Source organism: Hippopotamus amphibius, chromosome 6 (genome assembly GCF_030028045.1).
Source record: "Hippopotamus amphibius kiboko isolate mHipAmp2 chromosome 6, mHipAmp2.hap2, whole genome shotgun sequence".
NCBI lineage: Eukaryota > Metazoa > Chordata > Mammalia > Artiodactyla > Hippopotamidae > Hippopotamus > Hippopotamus amphibius.
In genome coordinates, this window is record NC_080191.1 from 120,316,584 (window position 1) to 120,336,585 (window position 20,002).

The window sequence follows — 20,002 nt, forward strand, 5'->3', positions numbered from 1 at the left end:
GAAAAGAATTTGAAAAAGAACAGATACAGGTATATGTATAACTGAATCACTTTGCTGTACACTTGAAACTAACACAACATTGTTAATCAACTATACTCCAATATAAAATAAAAAGTTAAAAAAAAATGAAGGAGGCTGGTTCCAAATATAATGCAAGTTAAAATGGAGGATGACTCAGCCATTTGCTGGAATGAATGAATTAAGAATCCAGTTAGTCTGAATACAAGCAATGGTGTTCTTGGAATGTTGGTTGGACCACTAAGAAGGAAAAGTAATCCTTGTGTAATACTTGGCTCAGCCATGAATGGTATCCTCATGGTCAAAATAATGTCAACTTAAGTTGTTGGTTTGCAACCCTGAGGATTTGATCTATACACAAAGCAAAGAAGATTTCATTTGGGTTACTCATCAAAGTACAAATGTTTATCAACCTTGACAAAGCAAAAGTCGAGATAGATCTGAAGGAAGTTAGATAGTGGGAGAGAAATGAAGGAATTTTAGGAATGTGAACCTTCTTATTTTCCAAAATGGGAGCATTTAAACCCCTCTCACCTGCACAACAAGATACGAAGTCTCATCTAGAGGGGTTGTTGTGAGGATTAATTAATGTATGTACAATGCCTAATATGTGGTAGGTACTCAACTAACTGTAGCAGGGATAGAGAGGAGAATCCTCACTAATGAGGGAGAAATCTCAGCGCTTTAATTCAGGGTCTGCAAAGCACCTTTCCTGCAGACACTGTCACTGCCCAGAGAGAAGGGGGGTAATGAAAGGTCAGGGGCTATGTGCCCAGCCCAGGACATCTGAATGACATGACAACCCTATGAGCGGTGTCATCTTCCCCATTTTACAGCTGAGGGAGTTGAGATGCTGAATGGCCAACTGACTTGCACTGGATCAGCTCTGAAGTGGCTAAACCAGGGCTTCAGCCCAGCCACTGTGACTCTAGATCCCATTGTCTGCCACTGAGCCAAGTGGAACCTGAATCTGAAACAGTGCGTGAGCTCCTGGTGTATCTTCTGTACACATTGCTAATGAATAGGCCCCTAGGTTTAATTAAAGGAAAAAAAAGATTAATTATTTTTCCCAACAGTTGCAAATTATTTACACTGCATTTGTGTTGATGGCTAATAAAAGAGCAAAGGAGCGTGGGGACAACCCAGAGTGGCTGTAATTCTTCCAGGGTCCATAACGAAGCATCGGTTTGAATGCCAACACGTGAGCATGGATAAACCTGATGTCCCATTAAGACCTGCTCTAGGCAGAGGAGCTGTCTGCCCTGGGCTTGATTCAGCCATCAGAAATAGGTCTCAGAGGCTGAGACCTGAGAATAGTAACGCAATATGTCCCTGCCCCACTAAACTTCCCCTCAGTGAGTTCACTGTTGCTATGGAATGGGTGACAAAGGGAAAACGGTGGCCCAGGTTGAGCCTATCACCAATCCTGGAACAGCTCTTAACTGACCACTTAAAGCATAATGGAGTAGGAAGGGGACAGAGCCACTGCAACAGAGCTGTTCTCAAATCTTTATAAGCTCTTGCTTCGCCACGGCTACTGAAACAATATGTAATATGCATTGTGTATATATTATATATTATATATTATATATTATATATTATATATTATATATTATATATTATATATTATATATTATATATTATATATTATATATTATAATGTGGGTTATATAGTGTAATGTGTATTACATATATTATGATGTGAGTGTGTGTGTGTGTGTGTGTGTGTGTGTACACTTTTTGGATATCAGGATGTAGGAAAGAGTTTTGGGTTTGCACAATCGTTAGTTATTAACCCTGTAGCCATCTTGGAAAGTCACACCTTGTGAAAGTAGTTTCTGTCATTTTCATAATTATCACACCTATCTCTCAGGTTGCTGGGGGAAACATTACATATGTGATAACACCTTTTCAAACTGTGAAGTGGGGTGTGAGGATTGGCATCAGGACATCTTTGATTATTCTGGGGCTCCCTCTAATCTGTTATTTTGTTTCTAAAGCAGCTACTCTGCACCCAGACTCCTTCCGGGGATAAAAGGACAAGCCAAGGAGCTCCCAGTTGAGGAATTAGATTAATACTTTAGAAAGATCACTCTCAATGCCAATGTCAAGAATTGATTGGAGTGGGACAAGACTTCTTACTGGAAGACAAGTCAGGATGCCATGGCAGCTATTCACATGAGAGAGCTGGGCCAGAGACAAATCCAGGGGATGGAATTAGCAGAAACAGGATATTCACTGGATAAGATTCTCACATTGGACTCTTACACCAATCCGGGTACAAGTCTTAATACTGATCGACTTTAACTTACCCTGTATTCACTTGCTCATAACAAAGTACCACAGACTGGGTGGCTTAGAACAACAGAAATTCATTGTCTCACAGTTCTGGAGGTCAAAAGTCTGAAATCAAATTGTCAGCAGGAACATATTTGCTCTAAAGGTCTCTCTTGTAGACTATGGTAGTTCCTTGGCTTGTGGCAGCACAGCTTCACTCTTCACATGGCGTTCTCCCTGTGTGCATCTGTCCCTGTGTCCAAATTTCCCCTTTTATAAGGATACTAGTCATTTTGGATTAAGGCCCACCCGAATAACCTCATTTTAACTTGATTACCTCTATAAAGACGCTATCTTCAAGTAAGGTCACATTCCAAGATACTGGAGATTAGGAACCCAATCCAGTTTTTTTGAGGGGGACACACCTCAACTAGTAACATATATTTGATATGTATTTTAAATGCATTAATTGTACATTATATAGTATATCATTCAGCTGGTCAAATTATTGAAAAGCAACTTAAAATACTATATAATTTAGACCATTTAGAGAGACTCAATCTTTGATCAGAAAATGTTCAAATGTTTGTTGTATCTTTACACATTTGTTGGTGCTTATCCATATATACGTATATAAAATTCAGTAACAGCTCCTAATGATGGATCGGATAATGTTGAGGTCAGAAATTCCAGCACGCAATTGTAATCTGCTAGTTTGTTGATTGATAATGGACTTTAACTCTGAAAAATCTATGAATAGATAGTAGCATTTGAGAATTAAAGCTTTCGATCAATTTTTTTAAAATATCTATACTGGGCATCTAGAAATAGAAATTTTGGGATTTTGGCAATATTCATAATATTATTATGGATCAGTTATTCAAATGATGGTCTTAAAAGTCAATCTTTTTGTTTTATTGTTTCTATTGTTTTCCAGTGAACAAGCACAAACCATGGATCGAGACTTCGTATCATGGGGTCATAACGGAGAACAACGACACGGTCATTTTGGACCCACCGCTGGTCGCCCTGGATAAAGATGCACCGGTTCCTTTTGCAGGTGAGATGATGGGTTGGGCTCCGCTCATTTGGGAGATGCGTCGGGAAACCTCCACGAAGCCCAGGCTTGGGCTTTATTTGTCTTGTCACTACCTGTGCCTCTCGCAAATCAACTTGTGCTTGCAAAGCTGTATGCTGCTTCTGATTCTTGGTGTGGATTCTATATATCCTTATGGTTTTTCTCCTTGGTGTCACTTCCAATGCAAGATCCTTATATTTTCTTCTTCGGAGAGATGGTATATTGCTTAAGTGGTCCCTGGAGTTGGAAAAGTTGGGCCAGCAAGGCCTGTAGGGTAATCTTCCTTCTAGAAAGATGACCCATAGGCATGAAAAGATGTGTGACGCACTGTCCCCTCTACCCGCATATCGTGAACAGATGAAGACTTATAACTTGGTAGACTGACAAGAGAAAAAGGAAAGAAAAAAGGATCGGGAGTTATTTGCTAAGGGTAGGACAGGGTCGTGCCCCTGAGCTTCAAAATGGGTGTGGCTTTTGGAGGAGGAATCTGGAGGCAGAGCCATCTTGCCCTTGCAGCTTGTGGCTAGAGAGGCTTCTCATAGTCATCAAGCCAGCTTCCTCCTCTAACCTCCTGTAAGGGCCAGGTCCCAGGAGGGGTGTGTGAAGAAGATGGCTATGTCTCATGTTTCCACAGATTTTGGCAAAGAAAAGGGGATGGGTGATGGCAGGAGGAGGGGTTGGACAAAGAATTTCTGAGGATGCCTACATCGTGAGTGATATTGCTAACATTTTATAACTGTCAGGAGCAAGACAGGAAATTTAATGAAGGTTTTCAAGATTTCTAGAAGATTGCTTTATGATAGATGGGTGCCAGGCTGAGGTCTTCACCATGATGAAGTCTATTTTCTCTGACAGTTTGTCTGTTACATTATGAGCTACTTGGGCAGGAAAAAATTGGCTCTTTCGCACTTCTAAGAGATAAGCTCTGTGAAGGCCTTTTTTCCATTACAGAATATTATAAAATAAGGAGTGAGGGGTGAGTTAAATGGGGAAATTCAGCCTTATGTGAAGACAAACCCATAAGCATTCTTGCAGAGCATGGGAGAGATACTCTAGACTCTCAGAAGAAGGCTTCATCTTTATTTTATGTAGAGTGATAACTGCCAAGGGTACCTAACTGTGACTTCCATGCTGTTTAGAGTTGGGACACTGCCATACATCTTCCAGCCATCCTCAGAAGTCCCAGCTCAACCAAACGCCACTTGGCCGGGTAAATCCCATGCGGTCTTTTCCACAAAAGATGAGGTGCCCTCCCCAGACCGTCTTTGCCAGCCTGGGAATGTTCCAGCTCATCCGCTTCTTGGACATAACTATATTGTGGTTAATCAGCAATTCTCACACCCTGGAAATAAGAGTTTAGAACAAACACTAGCAAAAATGTTGGGGTCATACGAATGTTTGGATTGGCACACACTGTGTGCTTTAAAAAATGAAATAGAGACAACATTTAGCAGTTGGGAAATTTTGCATAAAACTGCAGGATTCCGGTTTGTCTTGATGAATCAGATCTGAAATGCAGAGCTGAGCTGCGGCTTCCCTCGTTAGACGGAGCATGCACTGGTCCCTTATTCATCTTTCCATTCAAGTGTGTGACCCCTCTTTGAGACATAAGAGAGGAAACGAATGACGGATTAAATGGGAAGTAAATGGATGCTGTTAAGTCATGGTAGTGCAGTGAGGCTAACACGTTAAAAGGTGAGGAATGTGTCTGATTATTCATTCTATCTGCCTTAGTGTTGCCCTGTTCTCATCCAACAGTGAACCAGGAAGCTGAGGTTGTTGAACAGGCTGTTCTACAGTAAAGTTATAAACTCTCTAATGTAAAGACCAAAATGGAAGAAAAAAAAATTCAAACAAATCTGGTATTTGAAAGTTTGGGTTTACAAACAATTACTTACCTTCCTTGGTTGTCAGCCTCAAGGACAATTAATTGTTTCACTTGAAGATTAACCAAAGGATTTCCTTCAATTCTAAATCCATCCAGTACTTTTAAACTTGAAGCTGAATTAGGACCATCAGATATGACCACGGGTTTTCTGACACCTCTTGAAACTAAGGTTTCTTCGAAGCCCTGAGCAGTTATTTCCATCGGAAGACAATCTCTACACTTCTCCTGATATTTGCAGCTGCATTTAAAAAAATCTAGCTTAATGCATCCAACTATAATCTTCCAAGCTCTTAGGAGTAAAAAGTAAAGATGCTTTTTGGAATGGCCAAAGCTGTTCTTCTCAGGGTTATTTATTATCGGCTCTAAGACAGGACAGAGGCACAAACCATCCATCCATGCTGCAGGCGTTTGTTTTAACACATTTCTCTTAAAAAGAAAATACTAGAGATTTATTTCAGATCCCTATCATTCTCATAAAATTGAAAAATTCATATCTGCCAGCTCCATCACTTCTCAAAGTCAACTGCAGCTTCTGGTCCCCCCTTATCAACGGCTCTGGTATTGTGTGTCAGTTTTTCCACCCTCATCCCAGTGGTCTTTATTTCCAGCTTAGCCAATGAGATGAGCTGTAAGCTTATGGGGGGATGGTTCCATCCATATCACTTTTGCTCTGTCTTATTTCTCCTGAGATTCCCCCCTTTAAAAAAATTTTTAAGAAAAATTTCCTACATAAAATATCATTCATTTAAATAAGAATCAAGATTGAATTTTGTGAATAAATGCAAAATTCAGGGATATAAAATAGCTTTTATTGTATATCTCCCGATTGTGACAATAATGTGTTTATCGTAGAAAATATAAAAACTTCTTTCACCCAGGGACAGCCTCTGTTAACATTTTAGTGTATTTCCTTCCAGTCATTTTTCTACTCTGTTTTAATCCAAAAATTGTTCACACTTCATATGCTTATTTTTCCTACCAAACTAATGAACATACACCATTTCATTAAATACTCTTCTGCAATTCATTAAATGGCTGCAACTTCACTTCTGACTCAATGAATATTCTGTAGTTTACCATTCTTTTATTTTTTCCAGCTTCCTTGAGATATAATTGACATATAACATTGCGTAAGTTTACAGCATACAACGTGTTGCCTTGATACACTTATATGGTGCAAAATGATTACCACCACGTAGTGTTAACTAACATATCCATCACCTCACATAATTACCACTTCTTTTTGTGGTGAGAGTATTTAAGGTCTACTGTCATAGCAATTTTCAAGTATACATCAATAATACAATATTATTAACTATAATCACCATCAATCACCAAGCCTGTACCCTTTGACTGACATCTCCCTATTTCCCCACCCCCGACCCCTTTTAACCACCATTCTACTCTCTGTTTGTATGAGTTCAGCTTTTTTGGATTCCACATGTAAGTGATATCATACAGTATTTATCATTCTCTGTCTGACTTATTTCACTTAGCACACTGCCCTCAAGCTCCATCCATAATTGTCACAAATGGCAGGATCTCCTTCTTTCTCATGGCTGAATAATGTCTATACATATCTTCTTCATTCATCCATCCATTGACAGACAGGTAGTTTCCATATATTGGCTATTGTAAACAATACTTGCAATGAACGTGGGAGTGCAGATATTTCTTCAAGACCCTGATTTCATTTCCTTAGGATATATACCCAGAAGTGAGATTGCTGGATCATGTGGTAGTTCAATTTTTAATTTTTTTGAGGAACCTCCATAGCGTTTTCCATGGTGGGTTCACCAACTGGTAATACATTCCCATCAACAGTACACAGGGGTTCCCTTTTCTCCACACCATCTCCAGCATTTATTATTTGTAGACTTTTTGATGATGGCCATTCTGACTGGTGTGAGATGATGGGCATTCTGCCTGGTGTGAGATGATGGGCAATTTGTCTGTTTCAAGTCTTTTTTATTACAATATGTGTCTACACTTCTGAGTCTATCATTTGAGTGGATTTAGGAATTAGAATTAATTGGTCAAATATTTTAAAGTTCTGAAATGTGTTAAATTGCTTTCCAGAAAAGTTGTGTCTGTTTACTGTCACATTCACACAAATCTCTCATTCCCTGACCCTGTATGTCTCATTCTAATGGTGTGGTTTCATGGGAATAAGATGGAACCACCAATTACAGTAGTCTCCCCCTTTTCACCTGCGGAATAAATACATAAATGTTCCAGGGTGGTTGCTTTGATTAAATTTAAAGAATGTCTAGTTTGCATGTTGCAATGACTCATAAGATAGTAGGTTTCATAAACTGGAGTTTCCTTTTCATGATCCTTCCTCCTTCCTCTTCTCCTCTCACAGAGGGGTCACTAACTTACAGGGAGCCCAAGAAGATTGCTCAGTGTCTCAGAGCAGGCCAGCTGTGGGGCCGGGATGGGAGTCGGGGCTTTCATCCTTTCTGTGAGTTCCCTTTCCCTGTGATATTTCCGTTTGATCCCTGCACCAGCTGATTAGCAGAGGAGCTCCCTCCCAGTCAATGAAACCTCCCTCAAGTCTATTAGACCTGACTCAGTTCTCAACCCCGTGTCTGAACTCAGTGGACGTGATCTTAGAGAATCAGGTACAGGAAAATCCTTGACTCATAATGAAAATTCTGTCCACTGCATGGCAAAAAACCTGATAATGAAAGCAAGCGGGGCACACCCACCGTGAACTTATTAATTTCTACATGAGCCCCACTGAGGCCTGTTAGGAAACTGCAGAGACTTTTAAATTTGAAGGGAATTAGATTGCCTTTCAGAGATAATAGAACTGCTCATTTGTCTACATTGGGCCAGTCTGGACTTGTCTTTTCTGAGGACAGGATGCAGAGAATGATGAGGCATAATTGGCTGGCTTCTCAGCCTGGGTGACTCTCTGAAGGCTACCCAGAAAATTGCCTGGGACGTGATTTGGCCTGGTCTGATGAACTGGTTGTAGCAGAAGGCGCTTTTTCCTCCCTGGTTGTCTCCATGGGTCCTCCTTGTCTTGCTCAGTGTCTGCCCCTCTATCTGCCTCCTTGTCTTTGGACCCACCCAGAGCCCTTGTTCTTGCTTTGGGCCCCACGGCTACCTGAGGGCAGAGACCCTCCCTGGGGGGTTGTACAGCGATGGTGTCTCATGGTGCAAAAGGAATCCTGGTTGTGAACAGTCCCAGGCTCTGACCAGACACACATGGTTTCACAGTTAGGCTGCACCATGGACCAGCTATATGGTCTCGGATAATGTACCGAACTCCTCTGAGGGGCAATTTCCATATATTTAAAATGGGGGTAAACACAATACCCACTCCTGGGTTAATATGTGGATTAAATAAGATACTAACGCAAAGGGCCAAGCGCACTGGCATCTAGGAGATGTCCGGTGTATCACAGTTCTCATAATCCTAGCAATGGTAGTGATGAGAGCAGTCAGAGTAATGATTCTCCGTATCATCAATAAGCCATGATCGTTTTACTCGTTTTAGGTCGATTACAATGAGGTGATCATAAGCTGTGATGATGATGTTAAGGAAAGGAGAAAAGCAAGTTTGGAGTTTGTTCTAAAGGCTTGGTGCAAAGTCCCCCACTTGCACCATCAAGCTGTGTTTGCCTGGGTTGTTTGGTTGCGTGGCAGGGTGGGGGCAACCAGTTAACTAATGCAGGGGAAAGTCGTTAGTGAATCACACGGAACTTTGCAGATGTTAGTTGAAAATGAATGTCCTTATATTCTACCTGTCGTTTATCCCTGTGGAGTAACCTATTAATTGCAAATGGTGTGTGTTCTTTTGTTATAAATGCACACATGTACACACACGCATATCTGTGCCAGCTGCTATACACACAAAATTATATCCCAGCCTCACACAAACCCTGTAGAATGTCAGCTGTTATGATTCTGTTTTGCAAATAAGGACATTGAGACTTAGAGAAATTAAGTAACTGTTCCAGGTTACCAAGCTAAGGACAGACCAACCCTGTCACTCAATTCCAGACCCTCAGACTCCAAGTCCAGACTTCTTTCCCCTCTGCCAATTGTCCAGTATGTGAGGCATATGTCACTGGCAGTAGAAGATTTCCATGATACCCGGACACAGTGTTAAATAAAGTTGAATCCAATGCTGAGTCATTCCCTTTTAAGTTCTTTTTCGAATCTTCCTGATTATGTCAAGGAGAAAGGTGCTGTTTGGGAGACTCAGGATGTCTTCAATATCTCTCAAACACTCGCTAATCTCTTTTTTTTCACAAAGATGCAGCAAGCTCTTTTCCATAGCACTCCACAGGCAACAGCATCATGCTAGAATTTTAATAACATTCTGTTGTATTTTATTTAGGTTATGTTCTATTTGAGGCATGTATTCCTGGTTTTTCATTTTTCCTTTTCAATAATTTCATTGAAGGTTTTTTAAACCCCAATTTAAAGATAAATGTCAATAAATAAGTATTTAGATAGTTTATGGCAGCGACCAAAACCATGAAAAAGAGCTCTTTGGCTGAGTACCACATGGGACACCACGAAACAGCCACGTCTGGGCCTTACTTCCCCACCCAGCAACCTCAGGACCACCCACACTGGACACAGGCATCTTCAGTCTGTCCCGCCCCCACGGCTCTCTGATCTCTAGTCCTGGCAGCAGAGGGGCCATCTATGTCAGCCTTACCGTAGATGTGCCTTTGTATTCCAAGTTGGTTGGTGTGGGGGTCATTCCTGAGGGCCAGAGGCTGGTGTCCCGTCCTGCTTTCTGAGTATGCACTTGGCCTCAGCCAGAGGTCAGAGCATAGCAGGCCCTGCACAGAATCGGGTTCAGACTTAGCTCTAGAATCTACAATGTGGGCTATTGCCTTGGACCTCACAGGGTTGGAATCTAGCACAAACAGGAAGCAGAACGATGTGGACCAGTATCTATTCATTCAAGTACATGTGAAAATGACTAAAAAGAATAAAGAATAAAACAATACACCCACACTCATAAAACCCTGCCAGACTGTTTTTATTCATGTCTAGACCCATAGTTCTTATTAATTTGGATTACAGTATGTATGGTTCAGAGTCTTTATGTTTTTTTTTTCTTTTCACAGAACATTTTCCAAGCAGATTGAAACATATTCAAAAATACTACTTAAGTGTAGGCATAATTATATATCATATAACCATATCATGGTTTACTTAACCATGCTACTGTGTTTTGTATATTTGAGTTGTTTACAAGATTTTCCCATTTAAAAAACTTTGCTTAAAATACCTATCTTATATAAACATAGGAGTCAGGATTTTATGTTTATGCTGTAGTTCACAGATAGAGAGTTAAAAGAACAGATGTGTTCTATTTTCAGTGACAGATTGAGACTGTGTTGTCAAATGTTTTTGCTGATGTGATCTGTGATTGCCCAATTTTCGAGCAGATGGTAGGGTTCAGATGAGGCGGAGAAGTGAGGGCTGGACAGGACTCCCACACCTGTCTGCAGCCTGTGGCAGAGTCCTCTGTCCCATCTCTGTCATCTTCAGGCCTCCATCCCTATGGCGGAGTCTCTCCCTCACTATAGTGACTGTGATCTAAGGGTTTCCAGCTGTAGGCAAGATGTGATTTGAGAACAATACAGAAGTTATTTTAAAGCTGAAAAAAGAATTGAGGAGTGAGGACACAACAACCAGTAAATAAGCCAGATCTCATCAAGTTGATGCTTGTGATCGCTGGGGGGGCGGGGGGGGCTGGGGGGGGGGAGACAATGAGAAGGTCCATTTATAGTCCCCCAAAGCAGCAAGGTTTATTGGACCACACCTATATTCCTGATTCTGCTGATGCTGGAGGGGTTTTCCAGGCAGTGGGGGAAAGAAAGGCCTGATGTATCCATTGCTCTGGAATTAAAGTGTTGATCCTCTCTGTTTCTTGGTTCTCTTCTGCCAGCTTGGTAGTTGCCAGCCTTGACAGTGGTTGATGTGGGGTGGGGGCATAATGGGGTCCTTTCTTGGTTATCCCTTCACGGGCACTGCATTCACTCCAGTTTTTCCCTTTCACACATTTTACATCTCCCTCTTGTCTGCTGAGGGCCAAGAAGCTCAGAAGGCAGATCTCAGCTCCACTGGGACAGACAGGGGCCATTACGTCATCCTTGGGTGTCGGGAGCCTGGACCACAAAGCCCTGGCCTCGCTGAGAAGAGAACACAGCACTTCTGCTGCCACACTTTCTAGGGTGGAATGTTCTGCTGAAGGGAGAATAAGGAGCTTCCCTGGTTCTCTGCTGCCCATGAGTTTGGGGTCTTTGCCCTGAATTTTTTCTCTAAGCTGTAACAAATCCTTCTACTTTTCTCTTCTTATTAATTGTCTTCTTTCTTTGTCCACTTGAAAGTGGCCCTCAATGTTGCCAAAGCGGTCTGTCTGTGTGTCCCCTGCCATGTGGCCTTTTGCTGTTGTCGGTTTTAACTTCTCTCATGTTGCAGGCCATGTGGCATCTTTGCCTTGGTAAGTTTCAGATGGCCCATCTCATCTTAAAGATTCTACTGTTCATTTCTCCTCCATCACGTTCTATTGCTTAAACATGGTATGCCAGGCATCTCCATGGGAGCCTGGTTATATTGAGGGCACAAGGCATTGTTTGAGCTACAGGAGAGAAAAGAATCCAATAAAGTTAGGAAACAGCATGGAGAAGAAGGAACTGAGAGTTTGAAAATGCTGAAGAAATCCTCTTAAAAAGCCGTAACCAGTGATCACCATGGTGAAATCAATGATAATTGAAAACCAGCTCCAACTGTCCATATTGGACTGTTTAATAGCCAAGCTTAGACAAGTTAATACTGATTCAAATCCCTTCTCTAGAAGCTATTTCTGCGGCTTACGACAGTAGCCATATTGAATAGGCCTGGAATCAGACCCCGTCACAAATATTAATTATGAACATGGATTTGCAAGGCCAGTGGTTTTACTTTAATAGGAATTAGGGGCCTATGAATGCAAGTCCTAAATGTCTTAGCTTGTTTTGAGATTCCAAATCAAAGAACAGGAGTGCAGGCAGGCATTTGTAGTTCAGTTCTGCTTTGGCAGTGTCCAGCGTGAGATCACTGAATACCTTGGCGTGAGTTCAGAGCTTGATTTTATGATCTTGTAGCTGCCTGTAATCACAGATGAGGCATCAAAGGCCAGCTGTCCTCCATGAACCTTGACAGTCTGTATAAACTAATTAGTTTTTTATGAGCCATCCTTTCAGAGGTTTGGAGAGAGGGCCTATTAAGCCAAGTTCAATATGATCTACAAACTTAAAAAATTATTATTATTTATCTAAGTTCCAGCTGAGTGCCATGGTAAATGACATCCCTGGCAATGGTCAGCTTGGGTGGCTGTGGACTTTATTAAAATACAGTACTTTGTACTTTTTTTTAGTAGAAAGGTGAATCCCAGTGTGGCAGGAGTACTTTCTGCACATTAATGATACTAATAGCAACATTTCAGGGTCAGGGAAGAGAAAAAAACAATGTGGAGAGTACAGGCATATCCGCAAAGCACCCTCCTGGCCCATTTTGCTGAGGGTTGCAAGGATGAAAACATGACACTCTTTGGCCCCAAGTCCAGTGTCCAAGAGCACCCTTTGGCCATTTCCCTTTTTGTGTCTCTCTCTTAGAGTCCTAAAGAGGTAAGATGCCAGATATAACACTCACAGCGGCCTGCCCCTCTGCTGCCTGGCCCTCTGCTGTTCCTCCACCTGGGCAACCTTTGGGCCGTCCTTCTTGGTGCCATTCCCCATTGCCTGTGGTGTCTGCCCTGGGCCGGCCATACTATCTGGGGTGTAGTCTATCTCAGCCTGCACCTGTGGGTGCGCCATTACTGCCCACCTATGGAAGCTTGTTTCTCCAACGCTGTCCTCAGGGGTCCACCACGATGCTGATGGGCTCACGTTAATAGGGCTTCATCACCCGCCCTCATCACCTATCTCCCAGCCTGGGAGGAAATGGCCTTTCTCCTCTTCTGGGCCACTCTTGTTCAGGGTTCCCACAGAAGTGTTGTTTGGACCCTTAGTGTTTACACTTCTTTCTGGCCTCCCTTCCCAGAGATGGATGGGTGCTCCCAAGCTCTAGGTATGTGGGATGGGTTCTCGTGCAGGCCAGCGCTGTGCAGTGGCCCATAACCTTCCATTCAGGTCTCCACCGCTGATTCTACCCTCTACCGTCTGAGTTCTTTCTCATTTGTAGCGTTTCTCTTTTCTCTGACAAGCTCAGATATTCTTGATATTCCTGCCTGCTGTCTGGTTTCCACTGGGTGTCTCCACTCACCCCTCCTCTCATGCTCACATCTAGTCCATCAGACATGACTTGAAATGTCTGAACTTAATGTACAAAGAGGATCTTGAGCCAAATGCAACCCGATGTGTGCAGCCAGATAGCAGGGGAGTGGTGAGAGGGGCCGTGTATAATTCCATACGCCCCATATCATGATCACACCTCCACCCCTCTACCAGGACTCCTGCATCATGTGAAACAGACTTTTGTCTTCTGAACGGCATCCTCGTGGTCCCCAACTCACACAGTTCTCTCCTCTGCCACAACACTTGCCACACTGGGCTGTGATCACGTTCATGAGCCTGCCTCTTCACTGGTCTTGAGCAGCTGTGTCTGGAATCCATTTTGTGTTCCTGGCAGCTAGCACTGAGTAGGTGTTCAATGAAAGTCTGTGGAATGAATGAATGACAGAGTGATGTTATATCATATGCATAAACTGACCTATCATCTTCTCTTATTGCTTTGGACAGATTTGCTCCCGGGCTCAGCCAGATCCTGCTGTACTTTCCATGCAATGTCTTTCATTGTCTGCTCCTCATACCGGTGTGGACTTGTTTATCCTTATGTCTGGGCACACAATCCAGCTTAGAGATTCTCAGTAAATATTTGCTGATTTGAGTGGAAAGGACCAAGTGGCTTACAACCTACTACTAAACAAGCATGGGAGTAGGGATAGGGTCTCATCATGCTGCCTACGTCATATACTGCAGAGGCTAAAACTGCCTCCTGGTGGCCCTCTGGAGTACTTGGGAGAAAAGCCATCCCATCTGATGTGTTGACCAGGTCACTACACCCACACCCATGGAAACACTGAAGGAAGAGACCTGGCTCAGGTGAATCTGGACTAGAAGGAACTGTGATCATCCAGAGAGACCCCTTGTGCCTAGTGGAGGATTACATTACCTAAGGGAAGAGGCAGCTGCTACTCAGTGCTGGCTATTTTTTTTTAAGTTTTTTTTTTTTTAATTAAATTCTTTATTTTGAGGTAAAGGTAGTTTTACATGCAGTTGTAAGGAATAATACAGAGAGAGCCTGTGTACACTTCACCTAGTTTCCCGCAGTGACAATTGCATGGAAAGATAATACAATATCACTACCAGGAGATTGGCATTGATAGTCAAGATACAGAACATTTCCATCACCACAAGGATCCTTCATGTTGCCCTCTTACAGCCACACCAACCTTCCTCCAGCCAGTCCCTCCTTAACTCCTGGCAACCCTGATTCTGTTCCCATTTCAATAATTTTGCATTTTGAGTATATTATATAGTGGAATAACAAAGTAGGCAACTTTTAGAGTTGGTGCTTTTTTTCACTCAGCATTGTTCTCTGGAAGTCCATCCAGGTAGTTGCTTGTATCAATAGTCCTTCCTTTTCATTGCCAGGTGGTATTCGATGGGATAAATGTACCAGTTTGTTTAATCTTTCACCCACTGAAAGATATCTGGGTTGCTTCCAGTTTCAGGCTATTATGAATAAAGCTGCTATAAACATTTGTATACAAATTTTTGTGTGAATGTGAGTCATCACTTCTCTGGAATAAATGTCAGGGAATACAATTGCTTGGTGGTATGGCAATTGCATGTTTAGTTTTTTAAGAAACTGCCAAGCTGTCTTCCAGAGTGGCTGCACCATTTTATTTTCCCACCAGCAGTGTATGAGTGATTCAGTTTCTCTGCACCTCACTGGCATTTGATGTTATCACTATTATGTTATTATAGTCATTCAGTTAGGTGTGTTGTGTTATTTCATTGTGCTTTTAATTTGCATTTCTCTAATAGCTGATGCTATTGAACATCTTTTCTTGTCCTTATTTGCCATGTGTAGTGTGTATGTCTTCTTCCATGAATTGTCTTTTCATGTCTTTTGTCCATTTTCTAATTGGATTGTTTGTGTTTCTACTATTGAGCTTTAAGAGCTCTTTACATATTCTAAATACTAGTCCTTTGTCAGATATCTGGTTTGTAAATATTTTCTCCCACTGTGTAGCTTGTCTTTTCATCCTCTTAACAAGGTCTTTCTCTGAGCAAAAGTTTTAAATTTTCATGAAGTCCAATTTTCATTCTAGGGATTGTGTTTTGTGTGTCCAGCTTAAGAACTCTTTGCCTAGCTCTAGATTCTAAAGATACCCTCTGACATGTTTTCCTAAAAGTTGTATAGTTTTACATTTTATATCTAAATGCATAATTCATTATGAATTAATTTTTGTATAAAATGAAACACTTTGGTTGAAATTTTCCCCCCATGGATGTACAATTTCTTCCAAATCACTTGTTGAAAAGTTTTCTTTCTCCATTGAATTGCTCTTGTACATTTGTCAAAAATCAGGTGGACATGGTTGTGTGTGTCTATTTCTGGGTTCTCTCTTCTGTTCCATTAATATGCATGTCCATTGCTTCATCAAAACTATTTGGTCTTGAGCATTGTAAGTATGTAGTAAGTCTTAAAATTGGGTAAATAAATGATTCCCTGTTTATTTTTATTGTTTATCTTATTTCAGTTCCTTTAACTTTCTGTATAAGTTTTAGAATAATCTTGTCTACATCTACCAAAAAATCCTGCTGAGATTTTGATAGGAATTGAGTTAAACTTGCTTACCAATTTGGGGAAAATTGACATCTTTACCAAGTTGGGTCTTGCAATCCATGAACCTGGTATATTTCTCTATTTGTTTCACTTTCCTTTGATTTCCTTCATCAGTGTTGTATAGTTTCTGGCATATAAATCCTGCACATGTTTGGTTAGATTTATACCCAAATATTTCATTTTTATAGTGACTGTAAATGGTATTGTATTTTTAATTTTGTTGTTCATATGTTCATTGCCAATGTATAGAAATGCAATTGCTTTTGTATATTTTTTATGCTTGTTTTATGCATCAAGGTCCTACAACCTTGATGAACTTCTACATAGACAATCATGTCATCTGCAATTAGAACAGTTTTGTTTCCTTTTATTGCCTTACTGCACTGACTAGAAATGAGAGAAGATTTTCTTGCTTTATTTTAGATCTTAGGGGAAAGCATTCATTCTTTCACCAATAAGTATAATATAACCTATAGGAGTTTTGTAGATTCTCCTTATCAAATTGAGGCAGATTTCTATTCCAAGGTTTCTGAGAGTTTTTGTTTTTTCATAAATGGGTTTTGATTTTTGTCAAATCCTTTTTTTCTGGTATTGATTGTTATGAATGTGTTTTTTCTTTAGTTTGTTAATATGGTGATAACATTGAATGATTTTCATATATTAAACCAACCTTGCATCCCTAAAGTAAACCCTGTTTAATCATAGTGTATAATTCTACTTGTAGGTTGCTGAATTGTATTTGCTAATATTTTATTCAGGATTTTTTCACCCATATTGATGAGGGATATTAGTCTGTCATTATCTTCATTGGTATTGCCATTATCTGGTTTTGTATCAGGGTAATACTAGCTTCATAAAATGAATCAGAAAATATTTCCTCCCTTTTATTTTGTGGAAGAGATTGTGTAACATTGGTGGTGATTCTTTTATAGAAGTTTGGTAGTGTCCTCCAGTGAAAATGCTCTCTGGGGAGTTTTACAATTATAAATTAAATTTCTTTATTAGTTATAAGGCTATTCAGATGATCTATTTCAGAGTAATGATAGGTTATGTTTTTCAAGGAATTGGCCTATTTCATATAAGTTTGCAGATGTATGTGTGTAGAGTTGTTTTTAGTATTCTCTTATCTATTGATGTCTGCAAGGACCTGTAATGATATATACTAGTTCACTCTTGATATTGAAAATTTATGTCTTTACTCTTTTTTCTCTGTTGGACTTGCTAGAGGTTTGTCAAGTTTATTGATTCTTTTGAAGAACCAACTCCTTATTTCAATTTTTCTCTATTTTTCTATTTTTTATTTCATTAATTTTGTTTCTATCATTTCCTTCATCCACTTGTTTGGATTTAGTTTGCTATTCTTTAGCTAGGCTTTTGAGGTAAGACTGCAGACTTGATTTTCAATGTTTTCTCTTTTCTAATGTATGCATTAAATGTTGTCTATTTTCCTTTCAGCATTGCTTTACTTGTGCCTTACAAATTTTGATGTATTGTATTTTTATTTAGTTTAATGTATGTTTTATTTACATTGAGACCTCCTTTTTGAGCCATGAGTTATTTAGAAATATGTTGCTAAGTTTCCAAATGTTTGGAGATTTTTCTGTTATCTTTCTGTTGTTGATTTCTACTTTGATTCCTTTGTGATCAGAGAGCATACTTTGTATGATTTTATTTTATTTTTTTAATTTTGAGGCTTGTTTTATGGCTCAGGATCTATCTCTGTATATGTTCTCTGGGCAATTGAAAAGAACACATTTCTGCTGTTGTCAGATGAAGTGTTCTAAAAATGTCATTTGGATCCTGTTTGTTGATAGTGTTGTTGATTTTTTCTATATCCTAACTGATTTTCTGTCCAGTTCCATCAATTGTTGAGATAGGGCTGTTGAAAGCTTCAACTATAATTATGAACTTCTCTATGTTTCCTTTCAGTTTTATCAGTTTTTGCTTCACATATTTTGCAGCTCTGTTGTCTAGTGCATACAAGTTTAGAATTGCTATGTCTTCTTGGCAGGTTGCCCCCTTAATCATTATAAAGTGTCGCTCTCCGTCTCTAGCAATTTTTTTGTTCTTAAGTTTACTTTATCTGATATTAATATAGCCACTTTGCTTTGCTTTGATTAATGTTTGCATGCTATATATTTTTCTATTATTTTACTTTCAGTTTGCTTCTTTCATTATATTTGAAGTAAGTTTCCTATAGACAATATATTGATTCTTGGTTAATTTACTCTCCCAACCTTTTTCTTTTAATTGGTATATTCATACCATTTACATTTAGTGTAATTGTTGACATTTTTAGGGTTTAAGTCTGCCATTTTATTTATTGTTTTCTCTGTGTTCTCTCTCTGTCTTTTTGTATGTCTGTTTTCCTGGTCCTCTCTTCCAGTTAGTTACTTGAATATGTTTCAGAATTCGTTTTGATTCATCTATACTGTTTTGAGTGTATCTTTTTGAGTCTTTTTTTTAGTGATTGCTCTGGCTAGTATAGACACATAATTTATTAGTGTCTACTGGTGTTGTTATTTTGTCAGTTCAAATAACATATAGAAACCTTACCTCCATTTATGTCTCTTTACTCTCCCCTGTTTATAATTGTCTTAAATATTTTTACATGCATTTAGATCACATCAGACAATGTTATGATTTTTGCTTCATCTGTCAAATATAATTTAGCAAACTCAGGAAAGGCTAGTATATTTACCCATATTTTTGTTTATCATGTTCTTTCTTTTTTCCTGATGTTCTATGTTCCCTTCTTTTACACTTTTTTTTGTTTGTTTAAAAACTTCTTTAGCCATCCTTTCAGAATAGGCCTTCTGATGACCAGTTCTCTTAGTTTTCCTTCCTTTGGGAATGTTTTGATTTCCCCTTCTTTCCTGAAGCATATTTTTGCTAAATATCAAATTCCAGGTTGACAATTACTTTCTTTCAGCACTTGATAAATATTGCACTTCTTCCTTCTGACTTCCTTGGTTTCTGATTAAAATTCCTCTGTCATTCTAACTGCTTTCCCCCTATAGGTGTGTTGTACTGGCTGCTTTCAATATTTTTTCTGTCTTATATTTTAATTTTGTCACCTTGGATTGGACTTCTTTGAGTTTATCCTGTTTGACATTTACTCAACTTCTTAAATCTATAGATTTGTGTCCCTTGTCCAAAACAGGAGTTTTCAGCCATTATTATTATTTTTTTGAATATTTTTTTCACCACTGCTCTCTTTTTCCTCTCTTCCAGAACTCCAATAACATGAATGTTAGATCTTTTGGTATAGTGCCATGGATCCCTGAAGCTCTATAACTTCCTTTCTCTGCTCTCTCTCTCTCACTCTCTATTTTCCCCCTGTTGCTCAGATTGGGTATCTCTGTTTTCCTCTCTTCTAGTGAACTGATTCCTTCCTCCATTCTGCCGACAAGCCCATCCACTGAGCTTTTTGTTTACGTCATTGTGCTCTCCCCTTCTGAAATTTCTTTTGGTTCTTCTTTATATCTTCTCTTTCTTTACTGAGGCTTTCTAATTTTTTGCTTAGGCTTTCTATTTTATTTTGATCATGCATGTTTATAACTGACCCTTCAAGTGTTTTTTTTTTTTGTTTTTTTTTTTTTTATCATGCCTGCTTTAAAATCTTTGTCGGATCATTCTCATATGTCCTTTATCTTAGCAGTGCCATTTATTGATGTTCTGTTTTTCATTCAGCTTGAGATCTTGTTAGTTTTTGGTATAATGAGTGATTTTCTGTTGAAACCTGAACCTTTTTATATTATTCTCTGAGACTCTAGATCTTATTTATACCATCTTTTTTCATTGGCTTTTTATGACACTGAGCAAGGGAGGAGGGTGGGCACCATGTCCTTGCTGCCAACTGGAGG

At 39.8% G+C, this 20,002-nt stretch overlaps 1 protein-coding gene across 1 annotated transcript in view; it reads left to right on the forward strand.

Moving 5' to 3' along the window:
• Positions 1-20,002, forward strand: part of CLSTN2 (calsyntenin 2) — a 611,171-nt gene that overhangs the window by 234,247 nt on the left and 356,922 nt on the right. Inside the window, exon 2 of the mRNA XM_057738942.1 lies at positions 3,233-3,355. Within this exon, the coding sequence (XP_057594925.1) occupies positions 3,233-3,355 (123 nt within the window). The remainder of the gene's footprint in view (positions 1-3,232; positions 3,356-20,002) is intronic.